The sequence below is a fragment of the Hakea prostrata genome, chromosome 4, assembly GCF_041222555.1.
Source record: "Hakea prostrata isolate BN-2017 chromosome 4, UWA_Hpros_2, whole genome shotgun sequence".
In the NCBI taxonomy this organism is placed as follows: Eukaryota; Viridiplantae; Streptophyta; class Magnoliopsida; order Proteales; family Proteaceae; genus Hakea; species Hakea prostrata.
The window spans coordinates 41,625,655-41,644,523 of NC_142603.1; the positions used below are offsets into that span (position 1 = coordinate 41,625,655).

Here is an 18,869-nt window from a genome sequence, read left to right on the forward strand (position 1 = left end):
AGAGAGAGAAGTAGAGAGAGAAAGAGAGGAAGAGGGGACGGTGGAGTTGCTGTTAGAGATATTATTATTATTATTATTATGAAGAGATGCTTCTCACTTCTCAGATCTTGACCAGCAACCCATGCAAGAAGCTTTTCTATAACTACTACGTTAGATCATTAAAATATGAACTTGATTATCATTTTTATAATTATCTAATTTTTTTCAATATAAAACACCTACCTATATTTATATTTCAATAGTGAAGGGAAAAAAAAAACATTTGATCTCTTAGTTTTTGTCCCTGAATTGTGTCAACGGAAGAAACGTCGGACTTGATTCATTTCTTCGTGTTAAAATAAACATCAAGAAATTTTGAACATAAACAAGATAAAATAAAAGGAATGCAGAGTACACGGACGAACATTCACTATGTAAAAAGAAGATTACAATAGAGATCTCACTCTCCTCCAAAACTCAAAGGTCAAAATCATAAATGTCACAATGACTATGTATATGTATAGTTAGTACATACATATATAGAACTTAATAGGATAAACGAGTCAACCCATCGGCTTAGTTCGTATAGTATCAAACGCTCTGCTATCTTTACAGATCTCATAAATTAAATCATTTAAGTTGTCCACCAAAATATGTCAGTGTAGATTAATCTTCAATAATGAGTATAAAAATTCAAATCAAATAGAACACTCTCATCTTGAATCTTGATCAACTAGACTTACTAGTTTTCCTACCCAATTAGGAGAACTTAAATTCTTTACATTGAAATAACAGGTGTGATCCATAAGGGAAGTAGCTCCATTAATATGAATGCAATGCTTGGAGATATGGAGGTGGATATGTTATGCCTTTTCAGGCATGGAACTCCTTTGGAATTAGACTTTCTATTCAAACTTTGAAAGGCTTTCTTGAAGTTCCATTAATAAGCTTGGGAAAGATTAATGGTTAATGGCAATGGATGAAAAGGGTTTTTTTTTGGGTCAAAAAGGGCTATTCAAGTCTCTCCAATCTGATCAGACAATATTTATAGAATGAGTTCATGGGTCAACAAAAAACACTCAATGAAATGAAAAAGCAGAAGATAAAGATTTTATGTGATTCTAGTTTGTGTAGATTTGGAGGGAGGTTTGGATACCCAAGGGTGATATTTTTGATAATTCTAATGAATTTTGAAAGACATTAAAATGGGGTCAACTAGAATTTTATATATTTGAAAGTTTTTGAAAGTTTTTGAAAAATGTTTTAAATTTTATCACTTTATTTTATGTGATAACTTTCCCCCTCATTCAAGTTGATTTTTCACAATCATATCTGCTAAAGTGGTTTTCATTTTTATATAATTTAACATTAAATTTTGCAAGTTGAAAGACTTGGAGAAAATAAATATGACCAACTAAGCAAATCTATTTTAATCAATAAGAAAGCCTCATTGATGAATATCAAATCTAATATCTTATAATGAAAATCAACTACGAATGAGAAATCTTCCATATGTAATCAATATCAAAGTTTCTCCATTAGATATTAGATAGGGGATCATTTTTCATCTTATCTATTAAATAAGATTTGTCATAAGATTATCTTTGCACCCACCATGTAGGGTTTTTACATAATGTTTGCATGGATCTCATGGATACTGAAAGAATGCAAAGAAAAACTCTAATTTTGATAAGTAGGTTGATTATCTTGATGGGTAAGTTTTATGTATTTATAAATAAACATGGCTGTTGTACAAGATTCGTTTACAATATTTAAATTTAAATTCAAAAATTGAATTCAAACCATAACAGATCTGTTATGGTCTTTTCAGATACTCATGCATGTCTAGATTTATCCCTACTTAGTTCTCATATTCATTATGCTTTTTCTTTTTTGGTGGTAATATTCATAGCAAATGCACCCATGGCTAATTGCATCAGGTTCATGGAGAACCAAGCAAACAAAAATGTTAGATCTTTTTAAATCTATAGAAGCAATAGAAGCAAATCTATTTAAGTCTTGTAATTGTCTATGCGATACAAATACTTCATCTGGAAAACATGCAATTACAAAATGAGGATATTCATAAGGTTATCTGAGAATCAGAGAATAAAATAGAAGATAATATTACAAGTTATGAATATAATCTCTCCTTAGATCATGCAGTGACGAACGTTTTAAATTGTAAATGTGCTTCTAGCACAGAGATAGCAGCAGTCTCTTATATAGAGACAGTAAAACCAAAGAGGTCTTGAGACCAAACTTCTATTTCTCCACACCTTCCCCTAAGAGACATGTTCGGATTATAATTTTTATAAACTCTCCTTCTTTATTCAATGAATTTTACGGTTCTTTAAGGAGTTAGGCTAAAATAAGGTTCGAATTTGGAATCAAGTAGTTCATCTATTATTCACCATTTTCCCAATCTTTAGTGCCCTATTGCAATCCACACTTCCATAGTTCCCTAAATATGGTAGATATCATTAACTTAAGTTACTTATAGGCAAGGAAAGCTTATTGGGCCACAACAAATTGAGTGTTTGGCAAGAAAATTAGGTGTATCCATGTTTTCAAAAACCTACTTTCTTTTTACCCCAAACAAACCATGAGATATCATCCATGCCAAGGGTGTCAATCAGTACGATTTTGGTAATTCAATATGGTTTTAGTATGGTATCAACTTTAAATATTGAAAACCAGAACTGTATTCTACCATATTTATATGGTACAGTACGGTTTCAGTATTTACAAAAATTGTACGGTATGAGACATTTAAACACGGTATACCAAATAATCCATTCCACTTTTATTATTGGTTTATTGAGATCATATGCTCTAAAGGAAAGTTATTATTGTCCAAAGTGGCAATATATGTGCTTATGACCATAGGATCATGAAAGATAATTCAACGCTTTTTACTTGTATCATCAAATATCTGATCAAGAAGAGCATAACTCAGAAAAAGATTTTTATTAGGTCACTGTGGATATGATCTTAAATGCAGTAACTTGTAGGTTGAAATGGAAGAATATTTCACAGTAGTTTGTAGAATTGGAGTTTAGACGCCAAGGAACCTCCAGAAGCGTGTACTTTAAATGTCAATGGGCTAATTAACTTACTTGACTTTAAACACAAAATAAAGAATATTTAATGCAGACTTTAAACACTAGATGATTCTCTCACAGAGTAGAAAAGCACTTTCTAAGTGCGGAATTATATATATAGTCTCTATTTGATATTGTATACGATTTTATATTGTACCACCGCAATATGATTCTATCAAAATCGATACCGTACCAAGTCAAATTTGGTTTCTACACGTACTGTATTGAATTTTGAACGATATGATACGGTGTGCAATTTTAGACAATACAATTCGGTGGAGTTGAAAATTTTAGTACGCAATTGACATTTTTGATCCATGACAGCTCAAGTTGAAAGATACTTCAAGGACGTAAAGATTCATTTTGACCCGTCAAACTTTGACTATTTTCCCAAACAACATTCTTCACAAATCTCAAGTAATTTAGAGAGCTGGTTGGTTAATGGGTAAAAAAAAAGTTCACCATCGAAGAGAGACTTTCCGCTGTTGTGAAACTGGAATCTATTTTTTACCCATCTGGCCCACCTGGTGCTTGTATTAATCCGATGGTTATAAGGGTGCCGCACACGTTATTATGGTCATACAATTAATACTGTATCATACCTCTGACTTAAAGTCGGCGAGATTTGTAGTTTCTCGAGAAAAACGAATTTCACGAGAAACAATAAGGTTTTGACTGCGATGTGAACCCGACCAAAGCCGGATAAACCGGAGAGGGAAAAAAAAATAGAAAAAAACATTAAAACTAGAAAAGCAATCATTGACTCGGGGAAAACACGTTATTTGAGGAGAAAATAATTACTTAATTTTTTTTAAAATTTTTCTATAGAAAATGTCAGTGAGCTAATATTTAAAAGACATTTTTATTTATATTTGACTTTTCACTTCTTTCCTTTGTATTGACTCAAAGTCTCTAATCATTGTCAAAGATAGTATTCGAATAATCCCACTTTTTACTGTAGTTGATTATCAAACAGGTAAAGAGGCACAAAGGTAAAAGAAAAAGAAGGAAGCTTCACTTGGCAATAAAGATGTACATCAAGGGTCAATGATGATGAATCATGTAAAAAATGGTCATTTTCGTGACATGTAGGTTGTGTTCACTTTAAGCTAACTATATCTTTAGGTCACTTTCGATTGGGGTTTGATAAATGGGTGTCCATATTTTGATTTTAATATAGATTTATCTATTTTGATTTAGATTAAAGAGTTTTGTTCTTATTTCAAGCAAGGTGGAGTTAAGATTTAACTTCGATAAAGGGGGAAAGTGCTCGTATTTCACACGTGAAAAGAGATTAAATGGTTCTCTCTCAAGGAAATGGGGACCCAAGGGGACCATAACTCTGGAGGAAGGTCTAGGATGGATTGCAACCCAATTTGTATTCTTTTGGTTGAGGATTATATTTTAATAAGACTTTGTTACTGAAGCAAGGATGGAGGTTGTTAACAAATCTAGATTCACTTTGGAGCTAGATGCTGAGCTGGATACTTCCCCAGTCTCTCTCTGTGAAAAAGAAAGGATCAAGGACTTGGAATAGGTTATGTTTTGTTTTGTTTTTTCTTTGCTTGCTGGAATGGTACTCGGATGTGTGGGAGATGGAAAGAGAACCTCCTTCTAGTATGATCCATGGGTTTAGTGTACTCCAGAACATAAGATTGGTGTGGCTAATTACCATTTTCAACTATGAGGTGCTAGCGTTGCAGACGTGGTGAGAAGTGGAAATGGTCCAACAAAAGAGGTCAGACTCTCCTTTTCGCCTACTATTGCTAATTTAATTTGTCTCTATCATTACAACCCACCCTTAATTATTGGAAATTTGTCATATGTCTTACTGGAATCTTCTAACTCTACCAAACTGGCTAGAAGATCTCAACCACAACAACAATAATAAGCCTTGTCCCAACTAAATGGGGTCGGTTACATGGAATCTTGTTTTTCAATCAGTTTTGTATGAGGCCATGTTAGATACAGGACCTAAATTATGCATATCATTTCTCACCACTTCTTTTCAAGTTATCTTAGGTTTGCCCCCAGCCCTTCTAGTTTCTTCAATTTGTATTATATCACTTCTCTGTAGAATAGCATTTATATGCCTTTGTTGAATGTGGTCGTGCCACCTCAGACGAATTCTCGTAGCTTATCACTTATGGGAGCAACTTTTAGACCAACTCTAATATGATCATTTCTAATCTTATCCTTCCTAAATTTGCAACTCATCTATCTTAGCATTCTCATTTATGCTACATTAAGTTTATCCATATGATTCTTTTTAACAACTAACACTCTGCAATGTATATCATTGCTGGTCGAATGACGATCCTATAGAATTTTTCTTTAAGCTTTAATGGAATACATCGATCACACAAAATCCTAGATGCACCTCTCTACTACATCAACCCTATTTTGATTCTTTGGGATACATAATACTTTACATTTTTTATTTATGATTAAACTAAGATACTTAAAACAATCACTCTGAGGAATCTCCTTATCGTCAAGTTTTACCACCTCATTATCTGCCCAATCATGACTAAGTTATAAGCTAGATATTTTGTTTCATTCTACTTAGTTTAAAGCCTCTTGATTCCAAAGTTTCTCTCCGTGATTCTAACTTGGTATTAATTTCTACTTGAGTCTCATCTATCAACATATATAGTATTATCATTAAAAAACATACACCAATGAACATTGTCTTGAATGTCTTTGGTTAATTCATTCATTATAGTTGCAAATAGATATGGACTTAAAGTAGATCATTGGTGTAGTCCAACTGTAAGTGGGAACTCATTACTTTGTCCCCCCACAGTTCTTACACTTATCATTGAACCATCATACATATTCTTAGCTACGTCTACGTATTTACTTGCGATCCTTCTTTTTCTTTAGTACTTGCCAAATTAACGCTCTAAAAACTCTATCATAAGCTTTTTCTAAATCAATAAATATCATATAAAGGTCTTTCTTATATTTTTTTATACTTTTCCATAAGTCTCTTAATTACGTAAATAGCCTACGTCGTAGATCTTCCCGACATAAACTCAAATTGGTTTTTCGTAATTGAGGTTAAATGTCTCAAACGGGTTTCAATTACTATTTCCTATAATTTCATAATATGGCTCATCAGTTTAATGCCTCTATAGTTATTACAGTTTTGAATATTTCCTTTATTTTTGTAAATTAGAACCATGATGCTTCTCCTCCAATCATTTGGCATTTTCCCTGTGTTCATAATCTTATTAAACAACTTAATCAACCAAACTACCCCATGAGTTCCTAAACTCTTCCATACTTCTATTGAGATTTCATTGAGACTTTGTGTCTTGCCTAGTTTCATCCTGTTTAATGCTTCTTTTATTTTGAAGATGGAAATTCCCCACATATTTGTTCGAAAATTGGTGCTTGGGTAGATGATATATTCGTCTAAATTATAGATGCTTGAAGGGTGCTCGTTGAGTAGATTAGAGTAATAGATTTTCCATCTCTTCTTAATGTTCGCATCACATACTAGTACTTTACCATCTCTACTTTTAATACATTAAACATGATCAAGATATCTATTCTTCCTATATCTTATTTTAGGTATCTTATAAATAGATTTCTCCCCTTCTTTAATGCCCAATTTACTATATAACTCTTCATACTTCTCATTTTCTTTCTTTTCACAATTTTCTTAACTTCATTTCTTTCCAACCTGTAACTTTGAAAATCCTCAACATTCTTAGTCATTTGTCATGTTTTAAAACTAATTTTCTTATTCCTATTGATAGCTTGAACCTCATTAACCGACCACTAAGTCTCTTTATCAGAATGGAGCTTTCATTTTGATTCACCTAGGACCTCTTTAGCCACCCTCTTGATATACGTAGCCATCTCTTTCCACATTGCATTAATGTTCTCCTTAAAATCCCACTTTCCTTGTTTTACTATTTCATTAGCAAAGGATTTCAAGTACTCTCCTATAAAGTTCCACCATTTTATCTTGGATAGTTAACCTTGCACATTTTGTGACTTTTTGGGGTTAGACACATATCTAAGACCACAAGTCTACATTGTGAAATTAAGCTTTCCCCTGGTATCACCTTGCAATCCTTACAAATAATCTATTAGTCCTTCTAGTTAGGAAGAAATTTATTTGGGTTCTATGATGTCCACTTTTGAAGGCAAGCTATATTAATCATTTTGTTTCTCATGACATCTATTAATTATAAGCTTTTACCTATTGAAAATCCTATGTTTCAAGATGCCAATTTGATCCTACGTTTTTTGACTAGCTTCTTTACCTGTACTCATCCACGGCACGGGAACCCTTGCCTATTTATTATTGGATCCAAATGCCGATGCAATGCATATCTTGCACGGGTCGTCTTAGCTAACCTTGCCCACTTATCACTATACTCGGGCCATAGCATACTGCATTGCTTCTTTTGTTAAGGGACACTCTAGCATAATGTTTATTATATAAGGTCGAATCCATGAAAATGATTTGGCTATATTTTTTTCAATGTCAACTACCAGCTTGACACACCAACCCTCCTCATTTACTTAGGCTTGGGACCAACATCAAACACTAGCAGAGTTAAATTTGCTTGAAAGATCTCTACTTCTTTTTAAAATTATCTTCTTTAAGAAACAAATTTTGTGCTTGGTGGAAAATTTTTGGAATTTGAAATGTCTTCCCAAATTCAAATTAATTTCTGGTGTGTTCTCAATGTAGGGCTCTTGGTTAATGCCACTTTGTCTCGATGGATTTCAATTCGATCTTCTTGTGTTCTCTGTGTGGTTGTGTAGAATCATTTGGCATCTATTCTTTTTTGTGAATATGCTAAAGATGTTTGGGTGGCAGGACATTTGGGACTGAGAACTGAATTTCTATAAAAAGAGATCACAACTTCATCTATGCTAATCTCCCCATTCAGACTCCATCTTGGAAAAAGTTTCTCTTAAATTGATGTTTTTTGTTTTTATCTCTGCATAATACTTTGTGTGGTATGAATGAAATTCAGTATTGTTTAGGAAGCAAAACCTTGACCCTTTACAAGTTATACAGTCCACAACCAAGTATTGAAAGAACAACAGGTCTTTCCACCAAGCTTGAGGGATCAAGACCATTCTGATCTATCTTTTATGGATATTGTGCAATGTTTCTATTATTCTAAACTAAAAACCTTATTTTTCTTTTTTCTTTTGATCATAAAACAAGAAAAACATATCTATTAATTTATAGCACAAGTACAAAAATCTTGTGGACAAAGATTCTACCAATACTTAGAAGAGGAGCTATACATGGATTGTATGGCCAAGTTGGTAAATCATTGCAATAATGTATCTAGTCTAAAAGGGTACAAAAACTACATCATGGATTTTGCTAGAAATGTTAAGCAAATCAAGGATTAAGTCTATTGGCCAAGTTGTTTAAAAGCGAGGGGTTGGTAGAAAATCAAGGACTTCTTGTGCATTACACTGAATTTGTTGAACCTGGTGAGAAAGGAGAGCATGATCTAAACCAGCTTTAAAAAAGGCCTTCAAAAAATTGTTAGATTCATAATATCCCATAGAAATGGTCTGCAAAGATCCATTCGGAAAAAAACCCATAAGTCCATCTGGCTTTCTTCAACTGTGAATTATTTATCGCTACACACATTAGAATAGTAGAGTTGTCAATCATTAGCTCCTTGATATGCCAACGTAAACATTCTCTCTTTTATATATATATATATATATATATATATATATATATATATATATATATATATATATATATATAAACCCACAGATACTAGGAGGGTACAACTCTTGGTCTTTAATCCATTTACAAATATAGTCTAGAGTTTTGGAGGGATTAGGGGTTTTATTAGGAAAGATCACTTCATTACCCATAGACCAAGATGAATAACATGTTATCATCATATAAAAGAACGTTAGTTTCAACGTTGGTTTATCAAAATTGACTAAAAAAAAAAAACCGAGTTGTAAAGCTGAAGAAGTGAACTTTGAAAGAAATTCAGTTCTCAATCTGAAAGGTCTTGTAGCCCAAATGCGCTTAGTCCAATCATAAGAAAGAAAAATGTGTAAAATGGACTCTACACCATCACCATAAAACACAAGAAGTTTGAATTGAATCCATCAAGACAAGATAGCATTAAATGGTAGTCTTGCATGCAAGACATGCCAAAAAACCATCTTGAATTTAGGATGAATTTTGATTTTCCATAGATATGTCCACCAAGTAGAAATATCATTGTTAAAGTTTGGAAATTTCATTCTAACAAAGTTCTTTTAGGGCCTGTTTGGTTACATGAGTTTGGAGATTTCAAATCTATGGAGTCATAATTTATAAAATTAAATGTTTGGTTGTGGAATGAAATATGTGGATTCATCTTAAAATTTTTTTGATCAATGTGACTTTTGTGAATGTGCAAATGTATAGCTTTTTTTAAATCTCTGGATTTCACCTCTTACCCACAAATCTACAGATTCATGTTTTTAGTGTAAAAAGGTGAATCTAGAGATTTTTACAACTAAACGGGTATAATTCTCAGATTCATGAATCTAGAGATTTCAAATCTTTGAAATTTCTGGATTCATGTAACCAAAAAGGCCCTTAGCCAATTTGGTAGTAAATCTCCAAATTGTAAATCACATACTTCAAGTTAGCGGGTTTTGAGATTAAGAGATAAAGAAGTAATAACAAATGAAACAGGGGTAGGGAAAGACAACTAAATTTTCCTCAAACATTAGTAATCTTCTCTACACCACATCAGCAACACAAGCACCCCTTGGCTGAAAATTGGGATTAAACTCTCCGACCTTATGATCCTAAGTCAAAAAGACCCAAGGGTCAAATCAAAAGGAGGTCTTTCTTCCATTTCACACCCTTTAAAAAATCATCCTTGCAAGAGCATGAAGAATTTTTCCTAACTTATTCCACACCCTAGAACTAGATTTCACCATTACCTTTGGGTGAAAAATAGATGACTTAGGAAAATACTTGGCCTTGAGACAACTAGCCCAAATAGAGTTGGATTGGTTCAAGAGGCGTCATGCTTGCTTTAATAATAGCATCAAATTAAATCATCCATTCTCTTAAAACCTAAGAACACATAAAGGTCCAAGGTAAACTATCCCAGAATAAGATGGTGGAATTTGAAAGGAGAGTACTCTAAATCCTTCGTTAATGAAGTAGTCAAACAAGGAAAATGGGATTTTAAAGGGGATACTAATGCAATGTGGAATGAGATGGCTATGTGTATTAAGAAGGTGGCTAAAGATGTTCTAGGTGAATCAAAAGGAATTATCCATTCTTATAGAGAGACGTGGTGGTGGGATAGTGAGGTTCAAGCTGCCATTAGGAATAAAAAAGCTAGTTTTAAGACATGGCAAAGAACTAAGGATGTTGATGATCTTCATAAGTATATGTTGGATAGAAATGAAGCTAAGAAAATTGCAGGAAAAGCAAGGGAAAGGAAGTATGAAGAGGTATATAATAAGTTGGGCACAAAGGAAGGGAAAAAATCTATTTATAAGATAGCTAAGATGAGGGATAGGAAGAGTAGAGATCTTGACCATGTTAGATGTATTAAAAATGGAGATGGTAAAGTATTAGTTTGTAAGGAGGATATTAAGAAAAGATGAATAACCTATTTCTCTAGTTTACTAAATGAGCATTCTTCAAGCACTTATGTTTCGGACGATTACACTTTTCACCAAGGCACCAATGTCCGAACTTATATACGTAGAATTTCGATGTCCGAAGTAAAAGAAGCTTTAAGGAGGATGAAACTCGGCAAGACACAAGGTCCTAATGAAATCCCAATTGAAGTATGGAAGAGCTTAGGAACCCATGGACTAGTTTGGTTGACTAAGTTGTTTAATAAAATTATGAGCACAGGGAAAATGCTAGATGATTGGAGGAGAAGTGTTGTGGTTCCAATTTACAAAAATAAAGGAGATATTCAAAGTTGTAATAACTATAGGGGCATTAAATTGATGAGCCATACGATGAAATTATGGGAGAGAATAATTGAAACCCGTTTGAGACACTTAACTACAGTTACGGAGAACCAATTTGGGTTTATGCCGGGAAGATCTACAACGGAGGCTATTTACTTAATTAGGAGACTTATGGAAAGGTATAGAGAATGTAGGAAAGATCTTCATATGGTATTTATTGACCTTAAAAAAGCTTATGATAGAGTCCCTAGAGCGTTAATTTGGCAAGTACTAGAGAAAAGAAGTGCTGCAAGTAAATATATAAATATAGTTAAGGATATGTATGATGGTTCGGTGACTAGTGTTAGAACAGTGGGGGGACAAAGTAATGAATTCCCGATAACAGTTGGGCTACATCAAGGGTCAACTTTAAGCCCATATCTATTTGCATTGGTAATGGATGAATTAACCAAAAACATTCAAGATGAGGTCCCCTGGTGTATGCTTTTTGCGGATGATATTGTGTTGATTGATGAGACCCAAGTGGGGATTAATACCAAATTAAAATCATGGAGATTAGCTTTGGAATCAAAAGGCTTTAAACTTAGTAGATCGAAGACAGAATATTTAGTTTGTAACTTTAGTCATGATCGGGCAGATGATGAGGTGGTGATACTTGACGATAAAGAGATTCCTCAGAGCGATTGTTTTAGGTACCTAGGTTCAATCATAAGTAAAAGAGGTGATTTGGAAGATGAGGTTTCCCAAATAATTAAAATAGGGTGGATGAAGTGGAGAGGTGCGTCCGGGGTCTTATGTGATCGGCGTATTCCATTAAAGCTTCAAGGAAAATTTTATAGGATTGTTGTTCGACCAGCTATGATGTACGGTGCAGAGTGTTGGGCTATTAAAAAGAATCATATAGATAAACTTAGTGTAGCAGAAATGAGGATGCTAAGATGGATGAGTGGCAAAACTAGGATGGATAAGATAAGAAACGATCATATTAGAGTTGGTCTGGGAGTTGCTCCCATAAGTGATAAGCTTAGAGAAAGTCGTTTGAGGTGGCACGGCCTCGTTCAACGGAGACCTATAAATGCTCATGTACGGAGAAGTGATATAATCCATATTGAAGGAACTAGAGGAGCTAGGGGTAGACCTAAGATAACCTTAGGAGAAGTGGTGAGAAAGGATATGTATAGCTTAGGCCTTGTATCTAGCATGGCCTCGAACAGAACTGATTGGAGGGCAAGAATCCATGTAGCCGACTCCATTTAGTTGGGACAAGGCTTGTTGTTGTTGTTGTTGTTGTATTCTCTTAAAACCTAACCCTCCAACCCTATTATGGGGACAGTAAGTATCCTAGGTAATTAGATGGATGACCTAATTTAATATGTGCAAGGATAGGAGCTTTGGACATTGACAAGCTTTTGTGTGATCTGCTAAATTGCATCCATCAAGGGTTAGATCAAGCATTTCTTACTCGATGTCAGTTAGTAGAAGTTTGGTGTAGTGAGAACATTGTGTTTGATCTCCTCCCAACACCAACTCATACCTCTTGGCCTTTGAATCAAACTCCTCTACCTATCAAACTATGCGGTACCCTAGGGACAATATTGGGAATAGGTCCTTTCAAGAATTACTTTCCTTTAATATGGTTAGAAAATTTGGCTCTACAGGCTATGTATAGCACATAACCCATGGTCCTCTCTAATATCCCACTCCCAGACCTTTGTACTTGTTTTTAAGCTAATGAATTTATTTCTCTGTATCACAAAAACAAAAAAAAAAAAAAAAAACCTCACTCATAAAAGGCTATGCATACCAAGGTAAGCAATATCGCCAAATTTCGGTGGTTTCGGTTCATGGCGAATCGAAACCAAGAATGAACAATGAACTAGAGAGATATTGTCGATATCTCCCCATTTTATCGCTGAACTCGGCAATTTCTCGCTAAATATCGCCGAAAAGGGAGATCAATCAAAAAAGCAGTAGAAGCAATGGTTAGTAAAACAACCTCTCCAAGAACAAACCAGCAACACCGTTATTTGGTTATTCAAGACTTCTTCTGGAGTAGTAGTGATCGAAGGAGATGGTGCAGAGGGCGAAGTTGGAGACTCGGAAGATGGAGGAGGTGATGGTGGAGATGAAACAGGTGAAGAAACTGGAGATGGAGTAGATGCCGGTGGAGGAGTTGACTTAGGAGAAGGAACGGCCACTGGAGTAGTTGCTGGTGCTGTAGTAGGTGAAACAATCGGTGCTTTCACCAGCACCAGCGCTACTTTAGGTGTGGCTCCTAAAGCCTGTGCAAAGGCTAATACCACCACCATAGCCAAAACCATTAACAGATCTTGAAAACGCCATTGATGGATGGATTTATTTCTCGTTTTCTCCTTCAGATATGAACAAACAAACAAGCAACAAACACGAAACTCGCCTATATTTCCGACCTTGATGCGTACTAGTTGAAATTGATTGACATTGTAGATTTAAAACCAGTGCACAAGACCTATGTGAGTGGATTAGTAATTATGCATTGGTATCATATTGGTCATAATACACACGAGTCTGACTATTAAGGAGTTGGCAATGACCAACGCCTCTTAACCCTGAGAAATTAGTTGAACTTATGAGTAAGCAGGCGGATGAATCTTAGATTCATAACAAAAACATACAAGTCCAAATCCTAATTATGCTCATCTCACACTCTTCTATACACAATTAGAAATAAATGAACATTTAAGTACTAACATAGTAGATTAGAGATGGAGCATAATCTTAAGCATGACAGGCTCTCTCGATGTCGACACAAATCAATTAATATGATCCATAGATATATCAATTCCCTAAACCATGATTATGATTAATTTAGATTCCAAATGAAGGGTAAAGATAAGTGGATATAAATTTTTTTTCATTGGACCCAGCGATTGGAAACCATAATTATTGATATTTAAATATTCTCTTCAAAATAAAGTAAGAATAAATAAAGAATATTATTTTTGACCAAAAAAATAAAGAATATTATATTGGAATTTAGAAGTTGGAACCCCTCCTCTCGCTTTCTCTATCAAACACCCACTGGCATGTGCAGGACACACCCTCATCGATCCAGAGGCACTTTCTAAGAAAAATTATAAACAATCACTAATTAAAATTAAGGATTTTAAATGAAGATTAAAACTTAGTTAGTAGATAAGGGACAAGAATTAATGATTAATTTTACCACCGATCTATGAGATGAGTTTATTAAAAAAAAAAAAAAAAAAGGAAGAAGCTTTAATTAAGTAAAGAAAATTATATAAAAATTTTCATACTTTCTCTCTGCTCTGTGCATTAATCATTGACGATTTCACCATTTAACAAACAATTTTTGTTTTTGGTCCAGCAAAGGCAAAAGTTGAAAACCCAACTACACTCCACTCTTGGTCTCTCTCTTCTTTTTTTGTTCCAGAAGAAAGAAAAGAAAAAAAATAAATTCAGCTTTTCAAACCTCTCTGTTTCAAGCTTTCATGGCAGAAGGCAAGAGATAATTTCAAAGGAAATTGGGAACATTAGCTGGTTTGACGTTCAAGGCCCGGCATCAACCCACCACCGATTACGGAGTTAGAGAGAGAGAGAGAGAGAGAGAGAGAGAGAGAGAGAGAGAGAGAGAGAGAGAGAGGGAGGGAAAAAAAAGAAAAGTAACAGAGAGAGACTACTTAATAGCAGTAATAGTGTTGGTAAGCATTAAAAAGGTCAAACAAACGCTTCTTTTTAAGCTTTATTACTCATCTTCCCACTCCAACTCTCTTCCCCTTTCTCTCCTTTTTTCCTTTCCATTCTCTCCTCCTAGCTTCTTCATCAATCTAGTCTTCTTAGGGAGCAACACAAGATAAACAGAGAACCAGGATTCAGCTTTGCCCTTTGTGTTTTGTCTCTGCAACTGTTGCACCCACTTGGGAAAGAACAGAAACTACATTTGTAACATCTTGTCTTTTGGTTATTGAGGTGAATCTTCATCTGGGTCATTAAATTTTTCAGAGTTTCACGGTTTTGTTTGATCTCTCAGCTACCCCTTTTGTGTGATTCTAGGAGTGCTTGTTTATCTATGGCAAAGGAGAAGCTTTTTGTGAATGCTGGTAGCCCACCTTCCTTGAGTTATGCTGCCTCTTCATCACCACCACCTACAAACTGGCATTCTTCCAATTCAGCCATGGAATTTCCATTACCAGAGCTGAATTGTTCTTCTGAGCAATTACCCGTTTGCTTCGTTAATCTCAATTGGGAGAACTCAATGGATCAGAGCGGTCCCTTTGAATCAGCTTTGAGCTCAATCGTTTCTTCTCCAGCTACATCGAATGCCACAGCTGGTGTCCCAACAGATAGCGTTATTATCAGAGAATTGATTGGAAAACTTGGTACCATCTGCAACTCCGGTGAGATCTCTCCTCAGTCTCAAACATTTGGTGGAAGTGCAGCTTCGGCTTCTTACGTTGGGGGAAACAGTAGTGCTAGTGCTAACACTTCCTGTTACAATACCCCTTTAAATTCTCCTCCGAAACTCAATCTTTCCATGATGGACCATCTTCAGGTCAGGGGAAATCTACCTATCCTGGGGAATTCCATGCCTGCACATCCAAGTTTGGCTCCTTTCTGTGGAGATCCTGGATTTGCAGAGAGGGCTGCAAGGTCCTCCTGCTTTGGTAGCCGGAATTTTGCCGGATTAACAAGCCAATTTGGGTTCAATGAAGCTGATTTTACTCCTAGGTCAGTGCCAAGACCGGAGAATGGAAAGTTGTCGAGAGTTTCTAGCAGCCAATCTCTCAAGGCTGTTGGGTCTCAGATGGGTAGTCAGGAGAACAAGGAAACTCCATTGCCGGATGCAATTGAGACAGGATCAGCTTCGTTTCCAACTTTAGAGAGGAAATTCAGTAGATTATCGAGGTCTTCAACGCCAGACAATGCAGAGTTCGCAAGTGCTCTTGAGGAGTCTTCAGTTTCCGAGCAAATTCCAGGCGGGGGGGAATCTTCTATGAGGGCTTCAAATGATGCCAATGGCAGAAAAAGAAAAGCAACTCCAAGAGGAAGAGCAAAGAATAACCCTTCATCCCCTTCTCAGAAAGACTCAAAGGTAAGCAATTCTGGTGGTGATTCTCAATTTAATATAGAGTTCTTAAATTAATTCGTTCGAGAATAAGTTGTAAGAACCTGGGGATTCTCTTGCAGGAAGAGGAGGACTCAAATGCAAAGAGAAGTAAATCAGATGATGCCACTGCAAATGAGAAGGATTTAACAAAAGCAAAGGATGAATCCGATGGTGGTAACAACAATGCAGGAGATGGTCAGAAGAAAACCAAGGATAACCCAAAACCACAGGAACCTCAGAAGGACTATATCCATGTTCGAGCAAGAAGAGGCCAAGCCACTGATAGCCATAGTCTTGCTGAAAGGGTAAGAATTGATGCAATACTCTCACAATTGCATGTACCTCCATCATAATCAGCTTCCTTGTTGACGTGCATCTAATTAATCACTGGTTTACAGGTTCGAAGAGAGAAGATCAGTGAAAGGATGAAGTTTCTTCAAGATCTTGTTCCAGGCTGTAATAAGGTACTCTTCACTGAGAAGTTGTTAACTTTGATTCATATAGCTACTCTAGGTCATGTGAAGAATGCAATATGATTCTAAACTTGGCCTTGATTTCTCACTGTTAGGTTACTGGTAAAGCCGTAATGCTGGACGAGATTATAAACTATGTTCAGTCGCTGCAGAGACAAGTTGAGGTAAATTTAGATTGAAGAACCCTAAAACCCAACAGCCATTCTGAGTCTCTGATCATAATTTCAGAAATGGAGTTGATTGTAAAATATTTTTGCAGTTCTTGTCGATGAAATTAGCCACTGTGAACCCCAGGCTTGATTTCAATGTGGAAAGTATACTCTCAAAAGAGGTAACAATAATAAATAATGATGATGTCTGTTCTCATTTTTGACTGTTTTTTCAAAAAGGAATTTCCTGAACCTGATTTTGTCTGAACTCAGTTACTTCAAACTCGAGGGTCGCTTCCACATCCTGTTTACCCGTTAGAGTCTTCAGCATCAACTTTCCCATTTGGGCACCACGCCCTCCAAACTGGAATCTCTAATGGAGGAGAGAGCCAGTGCTCAGTGAACCCATTAGATGCAATGTTTCGTCGAAGTCTAGGATTGCAGTTACCTTCTGTGGATGGTTTTGCTGAAGCTGCTTCTCAGGTATTAACTTTGTTTTATTGTATCCAATAATGATTTATGTTTACCGAATGTTAACAATCCTCTCTGGCATTTCTAATTTTTGCCTGTTTGAACAGCTCTCCACATTCTGGGAGGATGACCTCCAAAGTGTTGTTCAGATGGGTTTTGGCCAGAACCAAAGTCAGGAAGCAGCATTACAGTCACAGAGTTTCCATGGTAAGAAAAAGCAAGATTTTTGCAAATTTTGTTTCTTCTTTGTGTTTGAGCTTTCAGTTTTGTGATGCCTAACACCAAATTGTTAATTGCAGGCTCATTGCCAACTACCCACATGAAAGTTGAGCTCTGATCACCATATGCCAGACTTGAATTTGGTATAGGCCTCACATAAGGAGAACTTTGTATATAAAAGAAGACGTTCGTTTGAAGCGGCGAACGAGCTCCAAAACTATCAACCATTACTCCTGTGCAAGAGAACTTTTATCCTTTATTTTTTGGGTCCTCAATATTTTTGTTCTTCATCTTTTTTTTTCTTCCTATGACTGATTCTTTAAAGAAGTCTTACAATTGTCCTCTGTAAAATGTTAGAACTAATTGCGTCCTGTGGTGAAAAATATTATTAAACCACATGTATGATGTAACATGGTAAGAAGAACACAAGAGTGGAAGGAAGGAGTTCTGTTTCTGAAACTTCTGATCCAAACTCTGTTTGGCATATCAAACTTACCATTCAGTAATTCTATTATTAATTCACTAAGATGTTTGAATATTGTCTCAATCAGTGAATTCTTTCCAAATATTCCCTCCCCCTCTTTTAAAAAAGGCTATTAAACCACGTAATCTGTGGCAGAATCTGAGTTTTAGATATGGTAACCAGCTGTTTGATGGTGAGAAGCCTCTGGTCTCTAACTCATAATGAGTGACTCATATGTTGGGTAGTTATTGAGCTGGTGGAGTCAACTATGAGATCAGGCATCTCAAGTCCAATCTAGAAGTTCTTGTTCTGTTTTACTGTACCACAAATCTAGCATAACTTGGAGCTTTTCAATCCAATTGGTGAGAATCCCAGGTTGGCAGTTTTGATGTTCTGACTAGAACAATTGAATCAGAGAACTTTTCATTTCTCATCCACTCTAAATTATTGTGAGAAAGTGATCTTGTTTAAGATGAGAAGAACAATGTGGTGGAGTTCAGACCAATTACTGAGGAATACCATTTAGAATACACTTTCTTTTGTTGAAAGGGAGCTATTAAAATATATTCCAGTCCCCAGACAACAACAAAAGAAACCTTGCACCTTGGCAGCTCAATTGGATGTTCTATTATTGTCCTGAGAACTACTGTCATTAACAGTGTATATGTTCCAGTTCACAGAGAAGAAACATAAAAACAAATGTTCAGTTTCATCTGTAAATTGAAAAAGCAAAAAGGTAGACTGCCATATGAGAAGCTCCAGATTTGGATAAACATCAATCTCACTCATTTTTTTAGGGATGCATATTCAGGTCTCTATAAATGCACTTATCTTTTTAGATTAATGAGGTCCACAGGATCTTCCATGTGGTTGCAGGGTGTGCCAAATCTCTGAAAATGTATGCTTCCTTAGACAAATTCTGATACACTTGTCCTATTTAGCAGGATGGGTGTA

General features: G+C 35.5%; 1 protein-coding gene across 2 annotated transcripts; it reads left to right on the top strand.

Annotated features, from left to right (window-relative positions):
• The first annotated feature begins 14,404 nt into the window (after positions 1–14,404).
• Positions 14,405–18,537, top strand: LOC149018913 (transcription factor bHLH62-like). Of its 2 annotated transcripts, XM_089153032.1 has the most exons (9): positions 14,405–15,002; positions 15,087–16,125; positions 16,221–16,445; positions 16,539–16,604; positions 16,709–16,777; positions 16,873–16,944; positions 17,036–17,245; positions 17,341–17,440; positions 17,533–18,537. In XM_089153032.1, exons 2-9 carry the CDS (start codon positions 15,103–15,105, stop codon positions 17,568–17,570), a joined length of 1,803 nt encoding a protein of 600 aa, XP_089009158.1. In that variant the 5' UTR covers positions 14,405–15,002; positions 15,087–15,102; the 3' UTR covers positions 17,571–18,537. The 2 variants fall into 2 exon arrangements, with proteins under 2 accessions (XP_089009158.1, XP_089009157.1); XM_089153031.1 differs by having other exon boundaries at positions 14,405–16,125; positions 17,533–18,536.
• The last annotated feature ends 332 nt before the right edge of the window (positions 18,538–18,869 follow it).

Bases quoted from the DNA above. Each gene is read 5' to 3' on its own strand.
- LOC149018913 (XM_089153032.1), top strand. From the start codon at position 15,103: ATGGCAAAGGAGAAGCTTTTTGTGAATGCTGGTAGCCCACCTTCCTTG. The intron at 16,945-17,035 runs GTAACAATAATA...GTCTGAACTCAG, and splicing joins AAAGTATACTCTCAAAAGAG to TTACTTCAAACTCGAGGGTC. The intron at 17,441-17,532 runs GTAAGAAAAAGC...TGTTAATTGCAG, and splicing joins ACAGTCACAGAGTTTCCATG to GCTCATTGCCAACTACCCAC.